Source organism: Lethenteron reissneri, chromosome 51, assembly GCF_015708825.2.
Source record: "Lethenteron reissneri isolate LAM-NWPU_2019-01 chromosome 51, ASM1570882v1, whole genome shotgun sequence".
NCBI classification, from domain to species: domain Eukaryota; kingdom Metazoa; phylum Chordata; class Hyperoartia; order Petromyzontiformes; family Petromyzontidae; genus Lethenteron; species Lethenteron reissneri.
The window spans coordinates 9014650-9036182 of NC_083829.1; the positions used below are offsets into that span (position 1 = coordinate 9014650).

At 48.2% G+C, this 21533-nt stretch overlaps 1 protein-coding gene across 4 annotated transcripts in view; it reads left to right on the forward strand.

Annotated features, from left to right (window-relative positions):
- The window catches only part of ST7 (suppression of tumorigenicity 7), a 96208-nt gene that overhangs the window by 3127 nt on the left and 71548 nt on the right, over positions 1 to 21533 (forward strand). The window contains exon 1 of one of the 4 annotated variants that reach the window (XM_061572869.1): positions 14195 to 14643. The exons of the other annotated variants lie outside the window; for them this stretch is intronic. Within the exon in view, the coding sequence (XP_061428853.1) occupies positions 14622 to 14643 (22 nt within the window). The 5' untranslated portion in view covers positions 14195 to 14621. Of the gene's footprint in view, positions 1 to 14194; positions 14644 to 21533 lie in introns of those variants that run through there. 4 annotated transcript variants of the gene reach the window in all.

Consider the following 21533-nt stretch of genomic DNA (forward strand, 5'->3'; position numbering starts at 1 on the left):
CCCTCATTGATAGTCCGTCTCCTTGATAATGAAATGCTCTGTGTGTAAGGGGTTACCAGCCCATTAGAGACCCTCCCCCCATGTTTACCACTGCGGTGGTTGTGGGCACGCCACGAGGAATACCGTAATCCAGCCGGGTAACGTCAACCTCGCCCCCCACGTCCCCACCCAACACATCTTGAACCTACGAGGATGTGTGGTGTGTGTGGGGGGGGTAACCGGTTTGCTGGTTGCCCGCGATTGGTCGACACCCGCGAACGATGAAGCCCGCGATATTCGAGGGTTCACCGTCAAGTTTATATTTGCTTTCAGTCAAAACACTCGAACGACCCTCTTTTATATTCTTGGTTCTTTCGGTAAAGTCACGTAGAAGGGAAGTAATAAAATAATACAAATATAAAACAATAAAAATTCTCACGACGTTTCGACTTTACCGAAAGAACCAAGAATATGAATCTCTGCAGTCACGAAAGCTTTAAATCCAAAAGACCTCTCTTTTTTTTACGATCAGAGGAAGCAAGAAGATGCTCGGTGTAGTCGGCACTTTGCTTCGTTCATCATTTCGTTTTTTTTAATGCTTTGCTTTAAATAAAACCCACCCCCCCCCCTTTTTAAATGAAATATTTCACAAAGATTTCACGCTCTGCTCTGCTTACCCCTTTTTGCTCTCTCTCTACCCCCTCTCTCTACCCCCCTTTCTCTCTACCCCCTCTCTCCCTGCTCCATGTCTATGTTCCCCCTATGTTTTCTATGTAATATTTGTAATATTTTTTACAAGTGCTGCATCTGCACCCAGCCCTTCTTGATCTCTCTCTCTCTGTCTCTCTCTCTCTGTCTCTCTTTCTGTCTCTCTCTCTCTTTCTCTCTCTGCAAGACGAGCAGCAAAGGAACATGACCCAATTGATGCAGCTAGCCCAGGCACATTGGATAGGGCGGGAGGAGTGGGGGACACGGGGAAGCGTATTTGTAAACGAGTGGGAGGATTTAATATAATACTTAGAGAGAGGGTTTATACGGAGACAGGAGACATTATGTCCAAAAATATGTCCCAATACAGGGAATACAGCGGGGGGGGGGGGGGGGGGGGGATTTAAGGGTTTGTGAACGCTGATCACGCACGAAGACTCGAGGCGTTAAGCCAGCGGTTCTTAAACCTTTGCTGCAGCCTTGCACCCCTTTTGGTTGTCAATCGTTAAAAAAGTGTAATGTTAATTAATACATAGTGTTTGATGAAACAAAGTAAGTTGTTACTTACGTGCCCGTTGCTTAATTTGCGTTTTCGATTATTTACCTTCTGACAAAAAATCTGCCCACGTCTCGTCAGAGGTCGCAAACGGGTTTTGATTCCTTACCCGTACACTCCCCCCCCCCCCCCCCCCCCCAGAAATGGGCATCTCACATCCCACCAGTGAGTTCGTGCACCCCAGGTTACGAAGAACCGCAGCTTGAAACATTGCGTGTAATGCCGATTGCTTAAAAAACAATATCTACAAAATCACCACCCACCACCGTCATCTGCTGGTTGCTATTGCCAATTTCCACGGGAAGGGTTTTAACGCTCACGACTCAAAATGCTGTTCGACTCTCGACTGTGCGACGCGTTTCAACTTTCAACTTGTTCTTGCCTGTTGCTGTCTTTGGCACCGTCCACGTGGTATTGTCCGAGAGAAATGGGGCGAAGATTCTAATCACCTCGATCTGGGCCTGCTTTCTGTGCTTTTCCCGCTATAACGAAATACAATGTTAACAAAAAACACTCTCGCTAAATCGTTCATTTGCACCAGCTTGCTGAGTGTAACCCTTGCATCGCGAATATCTAGAAAACAACCTTTTACAGCAGAGGGTGTCTCATTGTTATGATCGTTTACAAATATAACATTTAGTTTTATTGTTTTGCTCAGCTCAAAATGTTACCGGGTTTCTGTTCTTGAGCACAGCTGACTTCTCAATTGAACGTGAGACCGTCCTTAATGCTACTCCACATGGGTTCGAATATAAAGCATGCATAATGCTCCTTCACTGCACCAGGAAACGCTGCACTGATTGTCTTTCCCCGTTTGGTGGACCCTTGCTCACGTGAACATGTATGCAGCAGTTCCCTCGTTTAACGCGGCAGTAGATGCATTTCTAAAAAGTGTCGCGTTAGGCGAAAACCTCGTTCAGCGAGGAATTGCTGCGAGTTACTGAATCGCAAGCTTGCACCGTAAACTTGGCCTGCAAGTCAAAATGTGGCGGGGCGATGAACTGAGATGAGGTTAGGCCGCTGCGCTACTGTATCATTCCGCGTTACTGTATCATTCCGTTCAGCCCCGCAGCTCGAAAAAGTAGTTCCGTTGCCGACCGCGCAGAGAGGTCACGTTATAACGGGGGACCTTCCGTGTTATAACGAGGGCGCTTTCCGCATTCGTTCGAAAAGCGTTCCCTAATTAGAAGAATCAGCGATTGTAGCGAAAATGTGTTTTGTGAATTTCGTTAAGCGAGGAGGTACCTTGCAATCCACTGCTAATGCCGATTCTTGTACAACTTGCATTTCATTCAATTTGCATATGAAGTGTTTGGCAGTACATCCTTTGCTATAAATTTATTATAACTTTAAAGTGTATTCGTTTGATTGACCAATCGGTGTTGTCGGCATGCGTTGACAGCTCTGAAACAGAAATGAAAGTTTCACATTGCCATGGCAGGGCCATTTTAAAGGCAAAGCAAACCTGCGTTGACTTTCAACAAAAACAGCAAGCGTATGTTCGGCTGACCATCTCATTCAAGAATCGCACCGTTTTGGCTTCTATAACCTTTGCCGTGATGAGTACCTTTGTAAGTACGCTTCTGACAGCCCTGCGGAGGTTTGGGTTGAGTGGACATCCGTTGGTGAACTTCCAACGGGGAAAGCGTCCGCTGATCCACGGTGTTACGGAAAGGAAGCCGTCGCCTCTGCGTGAGCATCTCACGATTGACCTCCCGAGATCTCCACTCCTCCAGTATTACGTTTGGTGCGTCGGCGCGGGTGTGCAATCCCCCATAGCGCGGGAGCGTGTAGCACATTTTTGGCGAATGCACGTTGAACCTCTTTCCCATCGTACGTAGCCAGCCGTGCTAATCGGAGGTGCATAGATGTCCTTCCACTGATTTAAAGGCCACCGTGCTTGTGATGCTAAGAGATGGTGACGCCCATTAGAACGTGGCCGGAGCTGTTTCACGTTTCCCTGCACGATCCATTCACGGCGCAGAAGGCAAGCCAGCCGGTCACGCCCGCGCTCCCCCAACACTTGAGAAAGCCCCACATCGCAGACCACAAGGGATTGCATCGCCACAGTACTTGCTACAATCAGCTGACCGAAGGTTGTCAGTCTCACAAGTAAAGAACGTCTGATGGTCCTGTGCTGACAAGTTCATGTCTTAGTAGGTCAGTGGCTCCCTGCCACCCATTGTATACCTGGGAAACGAATGCACAGCTGTGCAGGGAGCTCTACGGTGGAGGTGCTTGCAGAGCTGTTTGGGCAGAATTCAGGAAGCAGCTGGAGATGGCACTGCTTCACACGTAGCTTTGTGTGTGTGTGTATTTTGCCTGTGAGAGCCTGGAAATCTCTGTGCCACGCGCTCTGCACCAGAGGCATTGGGCTGTGAGAACCTGGCGATCTTTGCACAATGCGTTCTGCACTAGAGAGGCTTTGGGTTATGATAAACTGGCGGTCTCTGCGCAATGCGCGCCTCACCAGAGCGGAATTGGGCTCTGATAACCTGGCGGTCTTTGCGCCATTCGCTCTTCACCAGAGCGGAATTGGGCTCTGATAACCTGGTGGTCTCTGCACCATTCGCTTTTCACCAGAACGGAATTGGGCTCTGATAACCTGGCGGTCTTTGCGCCATGCGCTCTTCACCAGAGCGGAATTGGGCTCTGATAACCTGGTGGTCTTTGCGCCATTCGCTTTTCACCAGAACGGAATTGGGCTCTGATAACCTGGCGGTCTTTTGCGCCATTCGCTCTTCACCAGAGCGGAATTGGGCTCTGATAACCTGGCGGTCTTTTGCGTCATTCGCTCTTCACCAGAACGGAATTGGGCTCTGATAACCTGGCGGTCTTTTGCGCCATTCGCTCCTCACCAGAGCGGAATTGGGCTCTGATAACCTGGTGGTCTCTGCACTATTCGCTCTTCACCAGAGCGGAATTGGGCTCTGATAACCTGGTGGTCTTTGCGCCATTCGCTCTTCACCAGAGCGGAATTGGGCTCTGATAACCTGGTGGTCTCTGCACCATTCGCTTTTCACCAGAGCGGAATTGGGCTCTGATAACCTGGTGGTCTTTGCGCCATGCCCTCAAATATGGGGGAGGCACACAGTGCGGGGGGGGGGGTATGGGGAGCATTTGACCCTTGCCTGTGGCGTGTTGCCGCACGGTCTCTGCGCTGTTCTGCCCGACCCGTGTCATGCGTACGGGGCCGCGATGACAGCTCAAGGGAGCAGCACTCTTCCGTCTCCTGCCAGGGATTCGCTGTCGGTGTGAGTGCAGCTTCAGAATCAGAATATTTATTTATTCTTCCCTGGAGGTATCCCATGAGCTCTCAAGCTCTCTTTCACACATGTCCAGTAGGGGGAGGTCATAAAGTTAGAACAACAAACGATGGCAAACAATTTTTATCGGAGTGCTCAATACAGGAAAGGAAAGCAAATGACAAAATATATATACGTAAAAATAGATCAAGTATATGTTTAAATTGCATAAGTACACAAATTCCCAAGGTTTGGCAAGGCAGCAAATCAACAGCGGTCCCAGACCACGCCAATGCAACACGCAGTCACTCAGTACAGTTGCACGTAAAAATGTAACTATCGATACACGGGAAAGGATTAAACTTTACAAATCTCATTTGCAAATGCGGTCATATCACGCAGTGTTAATCTTCTGTTTCAGGATATTGAGGGAGGACGCGAGGTTGTTCCACAATGCTGGTGCTGCAACGGCAAAGGCGTTGTCACTCATTCCTATTCTTGTTCTTGGGATAGTACTGGTAGGAACCTCCTGGTTACACCAGCCCACAGGGGATTATTGTGTCCGTCTGTCGTGCAGGGGGGGGCTTGGTGGGAAGGGAGGGGCTGGGTGGGGAGGGGAAGGGGAGGGGTGGGTGGGGAGGGGCTGGGTGGGGAGGGGAGGGTGGGGAGGGGCTGGGTGGGGAGGGTGGGGAGGTGCTGGGTGGGGAGGGTGGGGCTGGGTGGGGAGGGGCTGGGTGGGGAGGGGCTGGTCACCCCGTGGTGCCCTTATAAAACTCAACGTTTAACCTACTCACGCTGGCTTGTGCCCGCCCGCACAGTCGGCCATATTTGCGGAATACACCACGCCGCCGTTGACCCTGGCCACTGACCGAGCAACCCAACGTTCCTACCAGCTCCCTCCGCAGGAATGTGTTTAAAAGGCAATTCGATGGGCATCTGAGGTTTCTTGGGTTTGCCAATGGGGTTAATGATTTAGCTAAGTCTAGCGCAGCTTTGCCAATAAGAATTTTATAGATGAACAGTGACCCATGTAGATTTCTTCTTGCATCAAGTGATGTGAGATTGGATTTTAAGTAGAGGTCACAATGGCAGGTCCTGTATGGTAGCAGCGTCACAGTCGTCAAAAGAGTGGTACAATGAGGGCTTGGACAATTTGCAGGCGCAATCGAATGGGGGAAAACCAATGTTTTGATTCTGTATAAAAACTATTGTTTTTAATTTATTTGTCTTTGGGATGTGATCAATATGGGGTTGGAATGCAAGTTTTCACTTTCAGCACTTTAACGGTTCAGCCCTGCCATTTTTCTACGAACGTGTGCTCGTGACGTGTGTGTGCCGATTTATTTTTGGTGGCATTCGACCGTGCGAAGAAAGGTACGCGTGGCAGCACGCGCCCGTTATAACGTGTCCTCTCACGCCTATGCTCATCGCGCAGGATAGCATAACATTAAATCTTGACTTAAAGCTTTTGTGACTGCAGGAATTCATATTCTTTGGGTCTTTCGGTAAAGCCACGTAGATAGAAAAATAATAAAATTAATATTATAATAACAGCAACAAACGATACACAAAAACACGATAACATTGTGCGGTGTTTTTTATTTTTGCACAAAGCGAGAGAAAAAAAGCGTAAAACTGCACAACAATATGAAACAATGCATCGAATAAGAGCATTAGTGCTTTGCCTGGGGGTGCGAGATGCCCTTTCTCTGGGCGTGCGAGACATGGCCAGATTTTATTTTTTAAAGAACGTTAATTAATCATCGAAAAACACAAATAAAGCACGGGTACGTAAGTGACAACTTACGTTGTTTCATCAAACCTACGTAGTTATTAACATATATTTTTTAACGATTGAGAACCGAAGGGTGGGTGTGCAAGGCTGCGGTAAAGGTTAAGAACCACTAAATTAGAGCAATAGGCCAACCAGAAAGAGACAATGCACCTTCACATATCTGTCCCTGCCATCGGCCACATGGGCTTCTGGGAATGCATAATTTCATCAGCGTTGGTTCAGCGCACAATCAAACTCTGGATCGATTTCAACATTCAGTCTCTCGTCAGGAGAGTCAGGCTTTCTAGGACCGATGCTGGTGGACTACCAGATGTTCTGGTTTTACTGAAGGCTGACTCCGCTGATGAGACATTGCATGTCGAAACTGGCCGACAGTTTGCATGCGCGTTGAACCAGTGCTGCTGAAATTATGCACTTCCCAGAAGACCGTGTCATGGTGGCGAGATGTTAACTGCCTCGCCTGGTTTACAGGAGATCGTGGGTTCGATTCCAACCCTGACGCCTGCTGCTGTATATGTGGAGTTTGCGTGTCTCTCTCCCTGTGGTCGCGTGGATTTTTCTCCAGGTCATCCGGTTTTCCCCTCTGCATTTGGCTGCTATCATTTGTCATGGCCAGGTCGCTTCTGAAAAAACAGCTCAGTGGGCCTTACCTGGTAAAAAAAAAAGTGTGGCCGATGAGATGTGTAAACGAAAACTCCACCTTCGTGGTGGCACGCTGTGTTGTGCAGAACATGTGCTGTGTCGACAGCTGGTTTGCTGCACCAAAAGAGATTTTGTTGAGCCGCAGCGCCTTGCACAGGAGACACCGTGTTTTAGGTGCTTGCATTCAGCACATCACCTGGGCAGGTGGCTTCTGTGTGCGTGTGTGTGGTATTGTGGACAGGATTTTTGGTAGAGCAGTCGGACTGAATGATTCACGCATTGTTGGATGTATTTCTCGATCCGATTTTAGAGGTGTAAAGAATTGGAGAATGGACAGTTAATCCTCAAATTGATGGTAAAAGTGTCTTCCTTATCAGGAGAAACTAAAAATGTATAGTATTACGTTTAGTTTCAATGGGAACAGATGGGGAAAACGTCACACCGTGTGGTGCAAATAGGATTTGCATGATACAGTTGTTGAAGGCCAATCTAACACGGCACACGAATCTACTGAGTGTCAAATCCACGCCTGTCAACACGTATGGTTTACCCCGTATTCTTGTACTGTACAGGGAAATTGAGTTTTAAGGTCCATACGGCATACAGCCGTTTCAATACGGAGCAAAAAAAATGTCTATTTGTTGGTGTGTCTTGCTTGTGATGGGACTTTGTTGAATGAACGTTGAGATGTATAAGGGGCACGGGGTGACCAATAAGGTCTGAATTGGTCTGTAATAAGGTAGGCGCTGATAAGGGGTTGACGGGTATGCAAATCGATGTCTCCCGGAGGGAAAAAACACAACACGCACAAATGACGCGTTAAGTGGGCGATCCAGGCCTCCACCTCCCGCCTCTTGTCCATTGGCCACGGCACAGTGCGGCACCCCCAGCCCTCTCCGCTGCCTCGGTTTGCGAATTCTCAGTTGGAGAAACGAACCAGGGGGACCGTGCACAGAGAGACGCGGACGCACGCACACGAGAAACACTCGCACGCGGGCGCGGAGACGCGGACGCACACGGATACACACGGACGCACACAGCCGCACACGAATGCACACGGACACACAAGTACACACACAAGACACACACAAGACACACATTCGGGTCGCCGGGTTCGTAGCGCAACCGGCTAACCGTTTCGCTCCCGCTCCCCATCAGTCAGGCTTGCTTGAACGAATGAATGTAGCATTGAGTACGGACACACACACACATGCATTTTCCATTATAACTCCGGTGTTATTCACGTCCCCCGAGTTTACTGTATACCCAGAAGTCAGTAATGTTTATCGTTACACGTAAATAAATCAATTATAAAACTGTCACGCGTGTGGTAGTGAAATGCCTTCTGTATATACTTAGAACATATTTAAGCAGAATGTGCCGGCGGTGCCTCTTGCCACGTAGCCGGCTCGACGGTTCAACGGTGGAGCGAGCGGCTCCACATTGGAAAGGTTGCGAGATCACATCCTCCTGAGCCGATGAACGACAGTACAAACCTGTCAACCCCTTATCAGTGCCCTACCTTCTTACAGACCAATTCAGAGCTTATTGGTCACCCCGTGCCCCTTATTAATCTCCACGTTCATCCTACATCACAAGGGAGAAACACAAGCAGACACATTATTGGCTTCGAATCTAGAATTAGACACATTATTGTTTTTTGCCCGTATTGAAACGGGCTGTACGCCGTATGGACATGAAAATTCAATTAGCCAATACAAGAATACGGGTGAACTGGATGAGTTGACAGCTTTTGCAGTAGAACCTCTTCTTAACGACGGTAATTGGTTCACACGAAAACGGTCGTTAAGTGATGTTGGTCATTAAGCGAGTAAAGGAAATACACGTTAAAGGCTTAATTCGTTCCGATAGCATCGAAAGTTACCCCTTTTTCACCCAAAAAACTAACTTTATAATATTTAAATGATGGATATCAATACGTAAAGATACTAACAACATTATAAACACAAACTATTACAAGAAACGCGGTTAATCAATGCATTAATTAATAATTACTGGACAATACAGCCCGTCGTTAACAGGGGAATGGTCAGTAAGGGAACACATTGGGCTATATGGAGGCCCTTCTACTATACACTACACTATACACTACACTATACACTACACTATACACTACACTATACACTACACTATACACTACATTATACACTACATTACACACAAACACATTCCTGCGGAGGGAGCTGGTAGGAACGTTGGGTTGCTCAGTCAATGGCCTGCAGGGTCAACGGCGGCGTGGTGTATTCCGCAAATATGCCCGACTGTGAGGGCGGGCACAAGCCGGCGTGAGTAGGTTGAACGTTGAGTTTTATAAGGGCACCACGGGGTGACCAGCCCCTCCCCACCCAGCCCCAACCCTCCCACCCTCCACCCAGCCCCACCCTCCCCACCCAGCCCCTCCCCTCCCCACCCAGCCCCACCCAGCCCCTCCCCACCCAGCCCCTCCCTCCCCACCCAGCCCCTCCCCTCCCCACCCGACCCCTCCCCACCCTCCCCACCCAGCCCCTCCCCACCCAGCCCCTCCCTCCCCACCCAGCCCCTCCCTGCACGACGGACGGACACAATAATCCCCTGTGGGCTGGTGTAACCAGGAGGTTCCTATCAGTACTATACACTACACTATACACTACTATATACTACACATTGGGCTCTATGGGGGTCTGTCGTTAAGCGATTAGTCGTTAACAGGGGTGGTCGTTAAGAGGGGTTTTACTGTACATACAACTTCGTGGGGGAAGTCAACAGAAGTTGTCCTGAAGATAAGATTAAAGCTCACCGCCCACCATAGGCCTTTGTAATTTCCACCAACTCGCTTGTAAGATAAGCACCGATTCCTTAATACTCATTTGAGCAGGAAAATCGCTTTGACTCCGGCGTTTGCCGTTGGTACGGCTGATGGCGATATTGACACCAGAGAGTTGCACGTTTATTTCTGTCATTGGCAATTCCAGCAAAAAGTGAGTGGATCATTTTTGTTGTCAAGTTGCGGTGAAAAACACGATCGCGGTAAAAACGTGGCAAATACACTCACGCGTGCTGTAGTAAATGTTAATCTTTTAATAATAATAACAATAATGTACGTTTGTAGGGCGCGTTTCATCCGTAGATCCCAAATGCGCCCATGCATGGAAAGCATTAAATTAACAGAGTCCCGGGGGTAAACAGGCTCAGCGCGTGGGGGTTTAAAGGCCGGTTTAAAGAGGCGAGTTTTCAAGATGGACTTAAATGTAGCTCTTCATGATCAACGTTTTTGGGTTAGATCGCGTTATTTATAAATGTGTCATAACCCTCCACCACCCGACACGGCCATTCAGCAAAAAAAAGTGTCACGTAGAAAAAAGACAAAATAGTTCACTACTTTAGCCCACCGGTGCGTTGAAGCGTGAAACCACAACATTTACGATTTTTTGAGTAGTACGACGTTTCGCTGGTAATTGCATCCAGCATCATCGGGCAATTCGCCAGAATGGTGAAAATGTAGCTCTGACGAAGCTTGACTTAATTTTCTTGGTTCTTTCGGTAAAGTCACGTAGAAGGGAAATAATAAAATAATAAAAATAAACATAATAAAATAATTCTCACGACGTTTCGGCCACAACGCAAGCAGCCGTCCTCAGGTGAAGAACAGGTCTGTCGGAAAGACAGCGTCTGACAGACCTGTTCTTCACCTGAGGACGGCTGCTTGCGTTGTGGCCGAAACGTCGTGAGAATTATTTTATTATGTTGTATTTTTATTATTTTATTATTTCCCTTCTACGTGACTTTACCGAAAGAACCAAGAAGATGAATCCCTGCAGTCACGATAGCTTTAAATCGGACCTTGACTTAATTGGCAAGGGAAAAGCTTGGGATATTGCACAGTGGACAGAGTGCAATGAGCCCTGGTAGGATAGGGATGGTTTGGTTTTATTTGTATGTGTTTGGGTGATTTGTTTACTTTTCTTGTACAGTAAAACCTTGGATTGCGAGCACAATTCATTCCGCAAACGTGTTCGTAATCCAAATCACTCGTATATCGAAGCGAATTTGCCCCTAAAAAAGAATGGAAACTCAGATGATTCGTTCGACAACCCAAAAATACTGTATTCATATAAAAATGATTAATACAAAATACCTTTTAATATTTTTATTACTTAAATTTAATAGAAAGTAATCAAATTAATTCATTAAATTTAATCGTGGCTGGTGTGAGGGAGACGAGAGAGAGGAGAGGGGTGTTATTGTGTAGGAGGACTTTCACTTGCAGTACAGTTACTAAAGAACAGTCACTACACTTGGACACAAAATTTTAAAAATGCTTTACGCACACACACGTGGTCACAACACTACAGTAAACAGTATAAGCTCGCTCGAATGTTGACTATACGAGTGAGGCACGCCGACTTAGACCGAGCATGGGAGACGATTACCCACAATCCCACAGAGAGAGAGAGAAGAACCATCGGCTCATTTGTGATCACGTGACGCTCGGCAGACAAAGCGTATACCGTTCGTTTATCAAATTAATATTTATTTTAAAAATTTGCTCGTCTTGCAAAACACTCGCAGACCAGGTTACTCGCAATCCAAGGTTTTACTGTAATTTACACTACTATCATGTTTTTGTGATGTTTGTTGTAGCGTTCTTACCCCGTGCCCCGGCTGGATATCTGTGAACAAAGAGCTTCATAGGTCATCGGATTCCTCCAGTCTTGAATCATGATTCTGATTCTCAGAGCCGCATGCGTCTCTGCTGAACTGTCGCGGTAACTCATCGCCGGTGGTCGTCTGGTCATCATCGTTGTCGTCGTCACCTACTTTATCATCCCACTGATTTAGTGGTGCAGTAAAAAAAAAACCCTGAAGCCGGACTCATTAGGGAGCGAGCCTTTCTGGTTATGGGGGATGGGTGACAGTGTAAATAATTAAGTAATGTATAAAGCATCATCATCATCGTCAGCAGCAGAAGCCACAGCCGTCACGATTAATCCATTACTGGATGAAGGCCTCGCTAAGCGTCCGTCGCCACCTCGTGATTTTGCGATGCAAAAATATCTATCGAGCGCCTGCGCATGAGCGGATTTCATTGCCTCCATTTGTTGGTGGACTTCCTCCTCCTCCTCCTTTTCTCTTTTCTTTGAGGCCATTTTTCCTCAATTTAACAAAACCTTGAATTCGGTGTCACGTCATGAGATTCAAGTGTTTCTTTCTAGATTTGAAGCTTTCGTGACTGCAAGATTTGTACTCTTAGGCTTTTTTGATGAAGTCACGTAGGTAAAAAATAAAATGAATAGAAGTAATAATAGAAATCAAATAATAAATCGCGACGTTTCGGGGATGTGACGGTCCCACCTGATAACGGAGACTTGTGTTGCCTCCGAAACGTCGTGATTTATTATTTTATTTCTATTATTACTTCTATTAATTTTATTTTTTACCTACGTGACTTTACCGAAAAAGCCTAAGTGTATTAAAGTGTTTCATTCGGACCTCTCGCAGTGCAGTGCAACGCTTTCGCGTTGGAGAACGGTTCAACAAAGTAGATATCGTAGAGCTCCCTCTGAGGTCTCTCTTCGAGTGATCTCTGGTCAAGTTTTCAAGTTCAAGTTCATGTATTAGGTGTAGCCCTGTGAGCCATTCGGCTCTTGAATCGGGTGCAACCGCAACAAACAAAAAAAACTAAAACATGAAAAAGAAAACATCTTAAAGTGACTATGTGCAAACAGAGAATCCAAGAAAAGACAGCAAAATATTGCAGAAAAAGCACCGTACACCAACGCTGTGTGCAAAAATCCCAGTGGGATGCAAGTTAAACAACAACAACAACAACCACAAGACAACTTAGTCCGCGCAGGAGAGAAGCAGCATCACGTTCCCGCCCACTCTGCCTGTGAGAGTGACGTTCATCTCTTGGCAGTCAAAGCGGGAGTTCATTTTTAAAGCGCTGCTATTTAGCCAAATTGCATGCAGAAACACATCTAATGTGATGAAAAATAAGAATGGGTACTGGCCAAGAAAAGTCCCAAGGATGTAAATCTAATGCGATGGGGTTTTTTTGTGTGTGCAGTCATTGCTGACTGAGCTGAGAACATCAACTCAACTACCCTAGTTTAACCACAAGCGGAGAAGATCACGTTTCAACGAAATGCACTCCTAACGCAAAAGTTGCGGTGGCTCGGTTCGCATCACCGGGAGACGTATTTGCCGGAGCACTGCTCTACAGCAGCAGAGAACACGACGGCAAATGGTTCCTGGTGCATTCTCTATAGTTTCTGGGGCAGTGTGGTGGAAGGATAATACTTTAGAAAGATGATTGGAGAGTTTCACCGATGACCGTGCCCACAATTGACGGGGTAATTAATCGACGACGACTCCCGATTTACGCGAATTTGATGTGAATGCAATCTGGTCTCGTTAAGATCCCACCTACAATCCTGTCCGTGCTATGCGACGGGGGGCGGCAGTCATTTACAAAGGTGGCCTTGAGCTCGCGACGGAAATTCCACATTCCTGTCACGGCCCAGACCCTTGATAGGACAGCCAACGTTGACTTCCCGCGAAGTTGTTTTGCCGGCAGACAGCGGCACCCCCGCACCCTTGTTAATGACGTCAAACGATGCTTAACGTCTGTGCTGTGAAGGAGACGGCGCGTCGTGGTGTGATCACCGTTATTGCATCGCAGTATTAACCAGGGGCAGCCGCTGGATTCGAACCTCTGTGACGAGCGGCGAACGCAGCGCCACCGTTGAGTCAGCTGATGTTGAAGAGGTCACAATCGGTGAGATGCAATGTCGATGAAATTATCTCTTTCTTAAAAATAAATATATATACTAACACGGAATAGCTGTGCAGTGATGTGCTTTAAGAAAAACATATATAGAGATTTGTAGTGATTTATACATATTTATTCCTGTAAAAAAAAAATATTAAATTGTGTACATTTAAATATCCAGTGCATACGTAAATGTCGATGATGCACTGGCGCAGCCGCTAGCGCACGTACATCAATCTGATCTTTTTTTTCTTTCGCAATTTAGGGTGGCATCAGAGCGAATGTTGGTAACCATGGAGAACCACACGTCAAAGGAAGGAGACCGTGCACCCAATTATTCCCTGCTACCTTTTTCAATCCTTCACCCCATTGGCCCGCGCTTTGTGAACCCAGCAAAAAATTATTCTGACGGAAATTTGGATTCGCCAGTGATTAAAATCGCAGGTATTTATATAATCACGCGGTGTGCCGTCAAGTCCGTAGGAATTATCCCATCGCGTATAACCTTCAAAACACGCGGTGCACGACGCACGTGTGGTCATAAAGGAGGAGAAATCAATCTCGGCTGCACAGGCTCTGACGTCACGGCCTCTTTGAGGCACGGCCTCCATTGTGTGGCACCGCACAAACCCTCGGCAGCTGCCGCCGCCACCACCGCCGATACTGCCGCTACGCTCGGCTCGGGGGGGTGGGTGGGTGCCTCCGTCTGCAGCGAGCGGCAACGACCGGCTCCCGGGCGCCGTCGTCGCGAGCACCCGACGCGTGGCGCCAGCCGGTTGGAGCGCGGGCGGGTTTTTCCTGTGAAGCCGTCGCTGGTCCGCCCGAGGAGGAGCTCTTGGTGGGGTTAAATCGTGGGCGTATGCGCGCGCTATTCTGCTTTTGGCTGCTTCTTCTTCTGCTGCCGCTGCTGCTGCTGCTGCAGCCATGTTCAGCGCCGACTCGTCACGTCAGTATACTCTATTATTCCTCTCCTCCCGCAACACCCTTTTGTCCGCGCCGCCGCCTTTGTCTGCGCCTAATGTGCCTTGCATGCACTCGCACTTTCTAGGTCGCTGCCGAGCGTTGGGCGATTTTGTCCCGTTCTTGCGATGATGGAGGGAATATTTCGGTGACATTTTTTGCCGTGCCTGCTGCAATAGACCATTGATTATTTTGCTGTTGCAGGCAGTTGGCCGTGGTGCGCTGTCGTCCCTTTGACGCCTTAGGAATATGATATTTTGCTCCGCGATGTCGAGCCGCGGATTAATTTGTGCTGCTTAATTTTCGTATCCTCGGTTGACGTTAAATTGGCTTGGTTAAGGACGTGGCACGCTATGACAGCAGCCATGATCTTTTTATTATAAATAACCAAGTCGCTTTGCTATTCTTTGTGCTGTCAATGAAAGGGTTGCGTGCGCCATATTATAAATACTCGGCTGCACTGCTCACGGTTGTCTCCGTATCGTACCGTTGCTTTCTTCGTTTTACCCCTTCAGAGGTGAGTAAATGTCTCGTCAGATGAAATTGGGGGCGCACACACACACTGGCATTTGTGGACAGTCTCGTGGTATTACGCTACCGCACGCATTGGACAGAAATGTATGTGTTACGTGAACTGGACACGAATCTATTGATCATGGTAATATATTATTGATGTATTTGGATGTGATTTAGATGGAGGTGAAAGCAAGGTTCCTCTGGTATTTTTGTTTTTAGAGCACATGGAGTCTGTCTGGCGGGGCGGAACAGCAGGTCCCGCTCGCTATATGAAGGTTGCGAATTCGAATTTTGGTTGGTGGTTTGACTCGGCTCATCATCCGACCGGGGATGATAAAATAAGTACCACTTGATGAGGAAGCCATGAAGTGGTTGCCCTGTGGATAGACTCACCTCTGCCGTAAGAATGTTGAATTTCCACCACCTGGCTCAGGGCTGTAAACAAAGAGCCGAGCTTTGCCCGAGTGCTCATTCGAGCAAGAACTCACTTTGATATTTTTTGCTTTAAAAAAAATATCTACGGTAAAAAAAATAACACACTAACAGCAACGTTTTTCTACCGAAATATGAATTGTCACCAAAATCTTCATTATAAACTTATTCTGAAGTCCCTCGTTTTAAAGCTTATTCTTAGAATAAGCCCTTCAAACATACTCCAGTGTAGAGGAAAGTAAAGGATTTCACCTGAACAGGCATCCGTTTAGCATCGTCTTCTCAAAAGCCATTGACGCGCTGTCGCGTGTTTGTGCATACGGCATCCCTGAAATGATATCTAGACCACTCTCCCGTATGCAGTTTGAACAAACCAGCCGAGTTGCTGCCATTACTATGGACAGCCTTGGGCCCTTTTATTTCATCATCTTGGGCCATCTCTACGCGCCCCCAGGATGCTCCCTGCGTCTCCTCCGCAGTAACGCCGAAATCAAAACGTTGCCATTTTGTCGCCAGTCACCGTTTTACCAAGGGTCTTCATTTGTTTTAACGACCACCAGCCTCGCGATCGCCCAGCAAGGTGTAGCCCCTCGGCTTACTCCCTCATGGCTTGTGGTCCCGTCTCTGGGCCGGCGGTGTGCACGCTCGCTCGCACCTCGCCCCACCCGATCGCCCTTTCCCACCGGACGGCTTCGGCGGGCCCCGACTGCTGAGCTTAACGATGGTTGCCAACTGTTAATGGTGCCGGTGGGCGCGCGTTCGTGCTCGCACTCGGTGTGTGTGCGTTGTGCCACTGTTGGGGGTGCATTCAAGTGTTTTTTTGCCGAGCCGTTTGTTCGAGAAACGAGAGTAGTGCCGCCGTGGTTCTGACGGAGGTCGTGACGGCGCTGCCCGGCGGGTAACCGCCGTTTCGCCGCTCGTTTGCAAAGATTTCCGCGGTTCAAATCTGGCACGCCTCCCCCCCGATGAACACTGCTGCGGTGTGCGTTAACCGTAAAAACATGCTCGGTGGGCTTCACAGTGGACGCTCAAAGATGCCGTGACGCAATTCAAAAAGAGTAGGCCATTGTGAGATAGCGGTCATGGCCCAGCTTTTGCCAGATTTGAAAGATCTGCAAATTGCTCAATTGGGGATTGCACGTGGCGAAAACTCGCCCCCTGCTGTCAAAACTACCGCAGACCGTGTCTGTGAAACATAGAGCCCTCGTAATAAGCTGTGCGCGTTTTAAGAACGGCACGAATAGCGAATGTCCTGCATTGTTATTCATTATTACGAGTGCGTTGTGGCCTCGTTTGGTTCGGCGAGCTGTGAGAGTGACACAGGCAAATCTTCCACATCGGCTTACATTGCATGCAAAGATGTGGTACTCCACTGACAGGCTCCTTTTTATACCGACGTGAATTCATGTTCTCGTTTGGGGTCTCTGGACTCCACAGGGAAGGCCTTCAGCTCGCAGTGTATTACAGGCCATGACCTTTGATTGTACATGCTCATTCGGTGCTGTTTTGGAACATTCGAATAACAATTTACAGATCCAGTGCTCAATAGCAGGCGCCCGGCACTGTTGACTGTGTGGTATTGTTTTACTTTACTTTACCCACGATGGCCCGTGTGGGTTTGTGATGTCTGAATCGGTAAAGGTTCAAACACGTATGTATGTTGAGCTTCTTTCGCACCATCCGTAGGCAACCGTGCTAATCGGAGGTGCGGGGGAAGGACAACAAACTAAACACAAAAATCGGTTCTAAAGAAATGAGTTTTCAATCTAGATTTCAGGGGTGCATAGCTCCAGTCGCTTCCTAATATCGGAAGGAAGAGCGTTCCAGAAGGCCGCAGAAGCGCGCCTGAAAGCACGCGACGCCAGTGACCGTCTTTGTTCAACGGCCAGCCAAAAAGCCACCGCCGCGAGCACGACCAGATTTGGCGCGATGGTTTTTATGCTGCTTAACGAGATCGGCAAGGTATTGTGCTTCATTTGCGGCAAGCACTTTGTGTGCAATGAAGCCAACACCAATCTCAGAGGGACATTGGGGCAGTGTGGTGCTGTGAATGGCGGTAGGGCTTGTATGAGGGCGTGCGTCGGAGTGAGGGTAGCTCCCCCGCCTCCGTGGCTGCCCATCGTAATAGCGGTCGCACCGGACACCGTGGCGTTACCAAGTTAACGCACGGTAGCACCTCGGCATCGTCGCCAATGCTTCCAGTCCAGCGGTTGACGGCCAGGCCCACGGCTGTCTCGGTTGCAATTTGTTCATAACCTATCGTACCTCATTTGTTACTCACGATATCGTAGTTTTTTTGTTGGTTATTTTTTGTCATTTTCTTTGAACCTATCTACATAGCTTCACCGAGAGACCCAAGAATATGATATATTTTCGTGTTTATGTCATCAGGTGTATGACATTTAACACGTAGGCTTTCACGACCAATATTATCCATAATAGAGGGGGGTGTTTTGGGGTTGTATCGCGTACATATAAATGTGTCGTTAAACCCCCTGCCACCCAACACAGCCAATTAGTAAGGTTTGTCACGGAAACAAAACGTACCAGTTTGTGACTGGTACAGCACACCGGTGTGTTGTATTGTAAACCCACAACATTTACTATTCGAGTACGACATTTCGCCAGTGATTACGTGATGTTCAAATGATAATGCTGGTTGTAATGACTGGCGAAACGTACTCAACTTGTAAATGTTGTGGGTCTACTCTCCAAGACACTGGGGTGCTGTACTGATAACGAATTGGCACGTTTTGTTTGCGCGACAAACCTTACTAATTGGTGGCGTCCGGTGGTTGTGGGTTTAACGACACATTTATATTTACGCGATCTAACACAAAAACCTCTTACGAAGATGATATTTGCATTCAGATGCGCTGACAGTGCAGCACAGCAGTGGTGCATATGCAAAGCTATTTAGGCGTTATGGGAAACGGCGACAATACCTTGTCTGGAGCACCGTGCTAGTTAAAATTCTTACCCATATCCCGGTGATGTAATCGACACATGCGTCTGTACATTCTGTCGTTAAAAAATCCGGCGCGCAGCTCGTTTGATACGACAGCAGTCGCGGTCGTATGAGCGGAGACGTTGGTGAATGGCAAGCGTGGCCGTGATCTACGCCACGACTTGATGTCAAGTGGGCCCACTCCGGTGGGAAGTCGACAGTGATTTCCATTTCAAGAGACCGGTGGTAGGCCCCCGTGAGAGCAGTGCAGGTATCCCACCAATGGCACGCAGCGACTGACTGGGATGAGCATGCGCCCGTGTAACGATCGTTGGGGCGCTGACAAACGTGCTGATTTGTTTCAGAGGAACGGTTATAATGACGGAAAAGAAATATTTTAAAATATATGGGAAAGGGTTTGTTGTTTTTAGCTGAGTCCGCTGTCTCTCTGAGCTCGTATTGGTGGGTGGATATAAAATAAGTGAAAGTATTCACTACATTTTGTATATATTTTTTCAAACACGTTTTTGTTTGTTAATTGGCATCTTGGCTTTAAAGAGCGGTATTTTCCAGTAAAGCTGCAACCTTGGCACTTTTGTTCAGTCGAATCTACTTTTTTGTTAATCTGAGGACATGACTTGGTGGCTGGAAGCCATCCTGAAAGAGTGTGGGGATTTTTCAGGCATTAAAGTAGCATAACTTAACTCGAATATAGATTATTTTGCCGGTGTAGATTCCTTGAAGGCAACAAGGGGGGGGGGGGGGGGTGAGGCGGTCCAATGCGCGCTGACAGATGAAGTCTCTTGTCTATTGTGAGAAAGCATCCCCATGTTCTCGGTCACTGTCGTTGGGTCAAATTCCCAAGGGAGTCTACTTCTCGTTAGCCCATCGAGTATCGCTTTTACTTTCACACGCAGTCTTTCGTCACCAATATTACATTTCGAAAATGTATTTCGGGATCCGATCGTCGTGTTGGTTTTAATGTCAGCGTTCAACGGTAACCCTCAACCACCCCACAGGGCCGATCAAATGAAGTTGTCGCTTGGGCAAACGTGGCAATCGCTTTGGTTGCATTAGCATAACCGGAATGTGGAAAAGGGAGCGGAATTTTTGCAATTTTGTACGACGACGTATTTCTTCAGATTACCGTACCATCATTGGGTGTTGAAAATAATCCCGGTGTGTCGCGAGATATTTTGGGGCAAAAGCTTTGCTTGGGTCTGCAGAAACGATATTTCCAGGCAAGCGTGATGCTGATTTGGACCTGTATCTTCGCTAAGCGTCTGGCTGTTGGTCAGCATTGCTCAAGCAGCCCAGACTGCGGATGAGACGCTGAATATCGAATCCGGTCAGGAGTTTGTTTTCTGCTGAGCCTAATCTTGTTGAATTTAGGCGCTGCCGGAAGGCCCATGCAGCTGATGGCAATTGCGTTCTTGATGAACACCGCGTTGTGGAAAAATCGCGTTCTAATAAATGATCTATAATATAGGGGGTAAAGCACAGTCGGCGATAACATCGTGAGATGCGTACGCAACGACTGAGGCGCGTGGGTAGCATCTGGAAGCAGCCAGCAGCAATCCCGCCTTGTGTGTTACGACCGCTTATTCCGACTCACGCTGCGACGTAGTTCCGTTCGCCCGATCGCGTTATATAAAAAAAAAATACATCCATCGCGTCGTCACCAATTCACGTCACGCAAAACAACAGGCGGCGTTACGCGGGAACCGACTGTATGCATGTATGCTGAGCTGCTTCCGTTAAAATACGCACATTTATATTTTAACGTGGAGGGACGGACATAAAGGAGGCGAGAATTGTGCCCTTGCGCATCTTGTTATTCGTTGCGCAAGGCGCCGTGCGGGCTTCCTGGAGCACCCCGAGTCCCCTGGGTGAGATCCTGGCGGTGAGGCTTTGCACTGTGACGCGCGCACACAGCCTTAGCAGGTGCGTGTGTGTGCGTCACAGCCCGAGCCTCGCCACTCGGGGGAATTGTTTCAATTGCCGACATCTCTCACACACGCTGCGCCCGTTATATACATGTAGGCAATCCCCCCCCCCCCACCCGTCTAATAATTATTAAAAAGACATTGCTGAGGATGACGCATTTTACATTAGAGGTTTTTTTGGGTTCGATCGCGTAAACGCGTCACCGCTCGACACAGCCAAATAGTAAGGTTTTGTCACGTAAACAGAACGTGCCGATTGGTTACTAGTACAGCACACCGGTGTGTTGGAGAGTAAACCTTCAACATTTACAATTCAGCATCATCATCAGCCCCAGAGTGAGAGATGTGGTGTTTGCGTCGGCACGGTTGGCTGCGTACAGGGCGAAAGAAGTTCTACATGCAGTCCGTTCTCCGTTCACACCGCGTGTTGTTTTAATAACGCGAATTAGATAACAACACGACGAATGCATTTGCGGAAAAGTTTTCTTATCACGTGGATATGCGAATTGGACGTAACGCGATCGAGTGCACAGAACTGCGTCGCGCGAGTAAGCGGTTGCGACGGCTACCTCGGCGTAGCATCACGCAGGGCGGGATGCCGCTGGATGCTTCTAGACGCTACCCACGGCGCCTCAGTGTTTGTTCGTCCTGCGTTAAGCATCTCACGTGTTATCACGGACCGTGCTTTACCCTCTGCATTATTTATCGCACGCGATTTACCCCCCCCCCCCCCGTAACGCGGTGCCCTGCAGGAACGCGTAAACTGCAACCGCGTTTACAGAGGAACCGATTCCGTACAAGCGTACACCGTGCACGCGTACTCGCGTGGAAGTGTGCGGAGGGGAGAGGGATACTTTTGCTGGACTGCTGACGTGGACTTAACGTTTCCTTCGTTGAACCCCCGCGGACTTCTCAGTAGCCCTCCTTTACCTTTGACCCCCGTGGCCTTCCGTACCCCTTCAAGGGTCAAGGGGGGGTGACCCACTCGTTGAGAACCCCCCGGGGGAATGTTGTTTTTACCAGTGTAGTGAATGT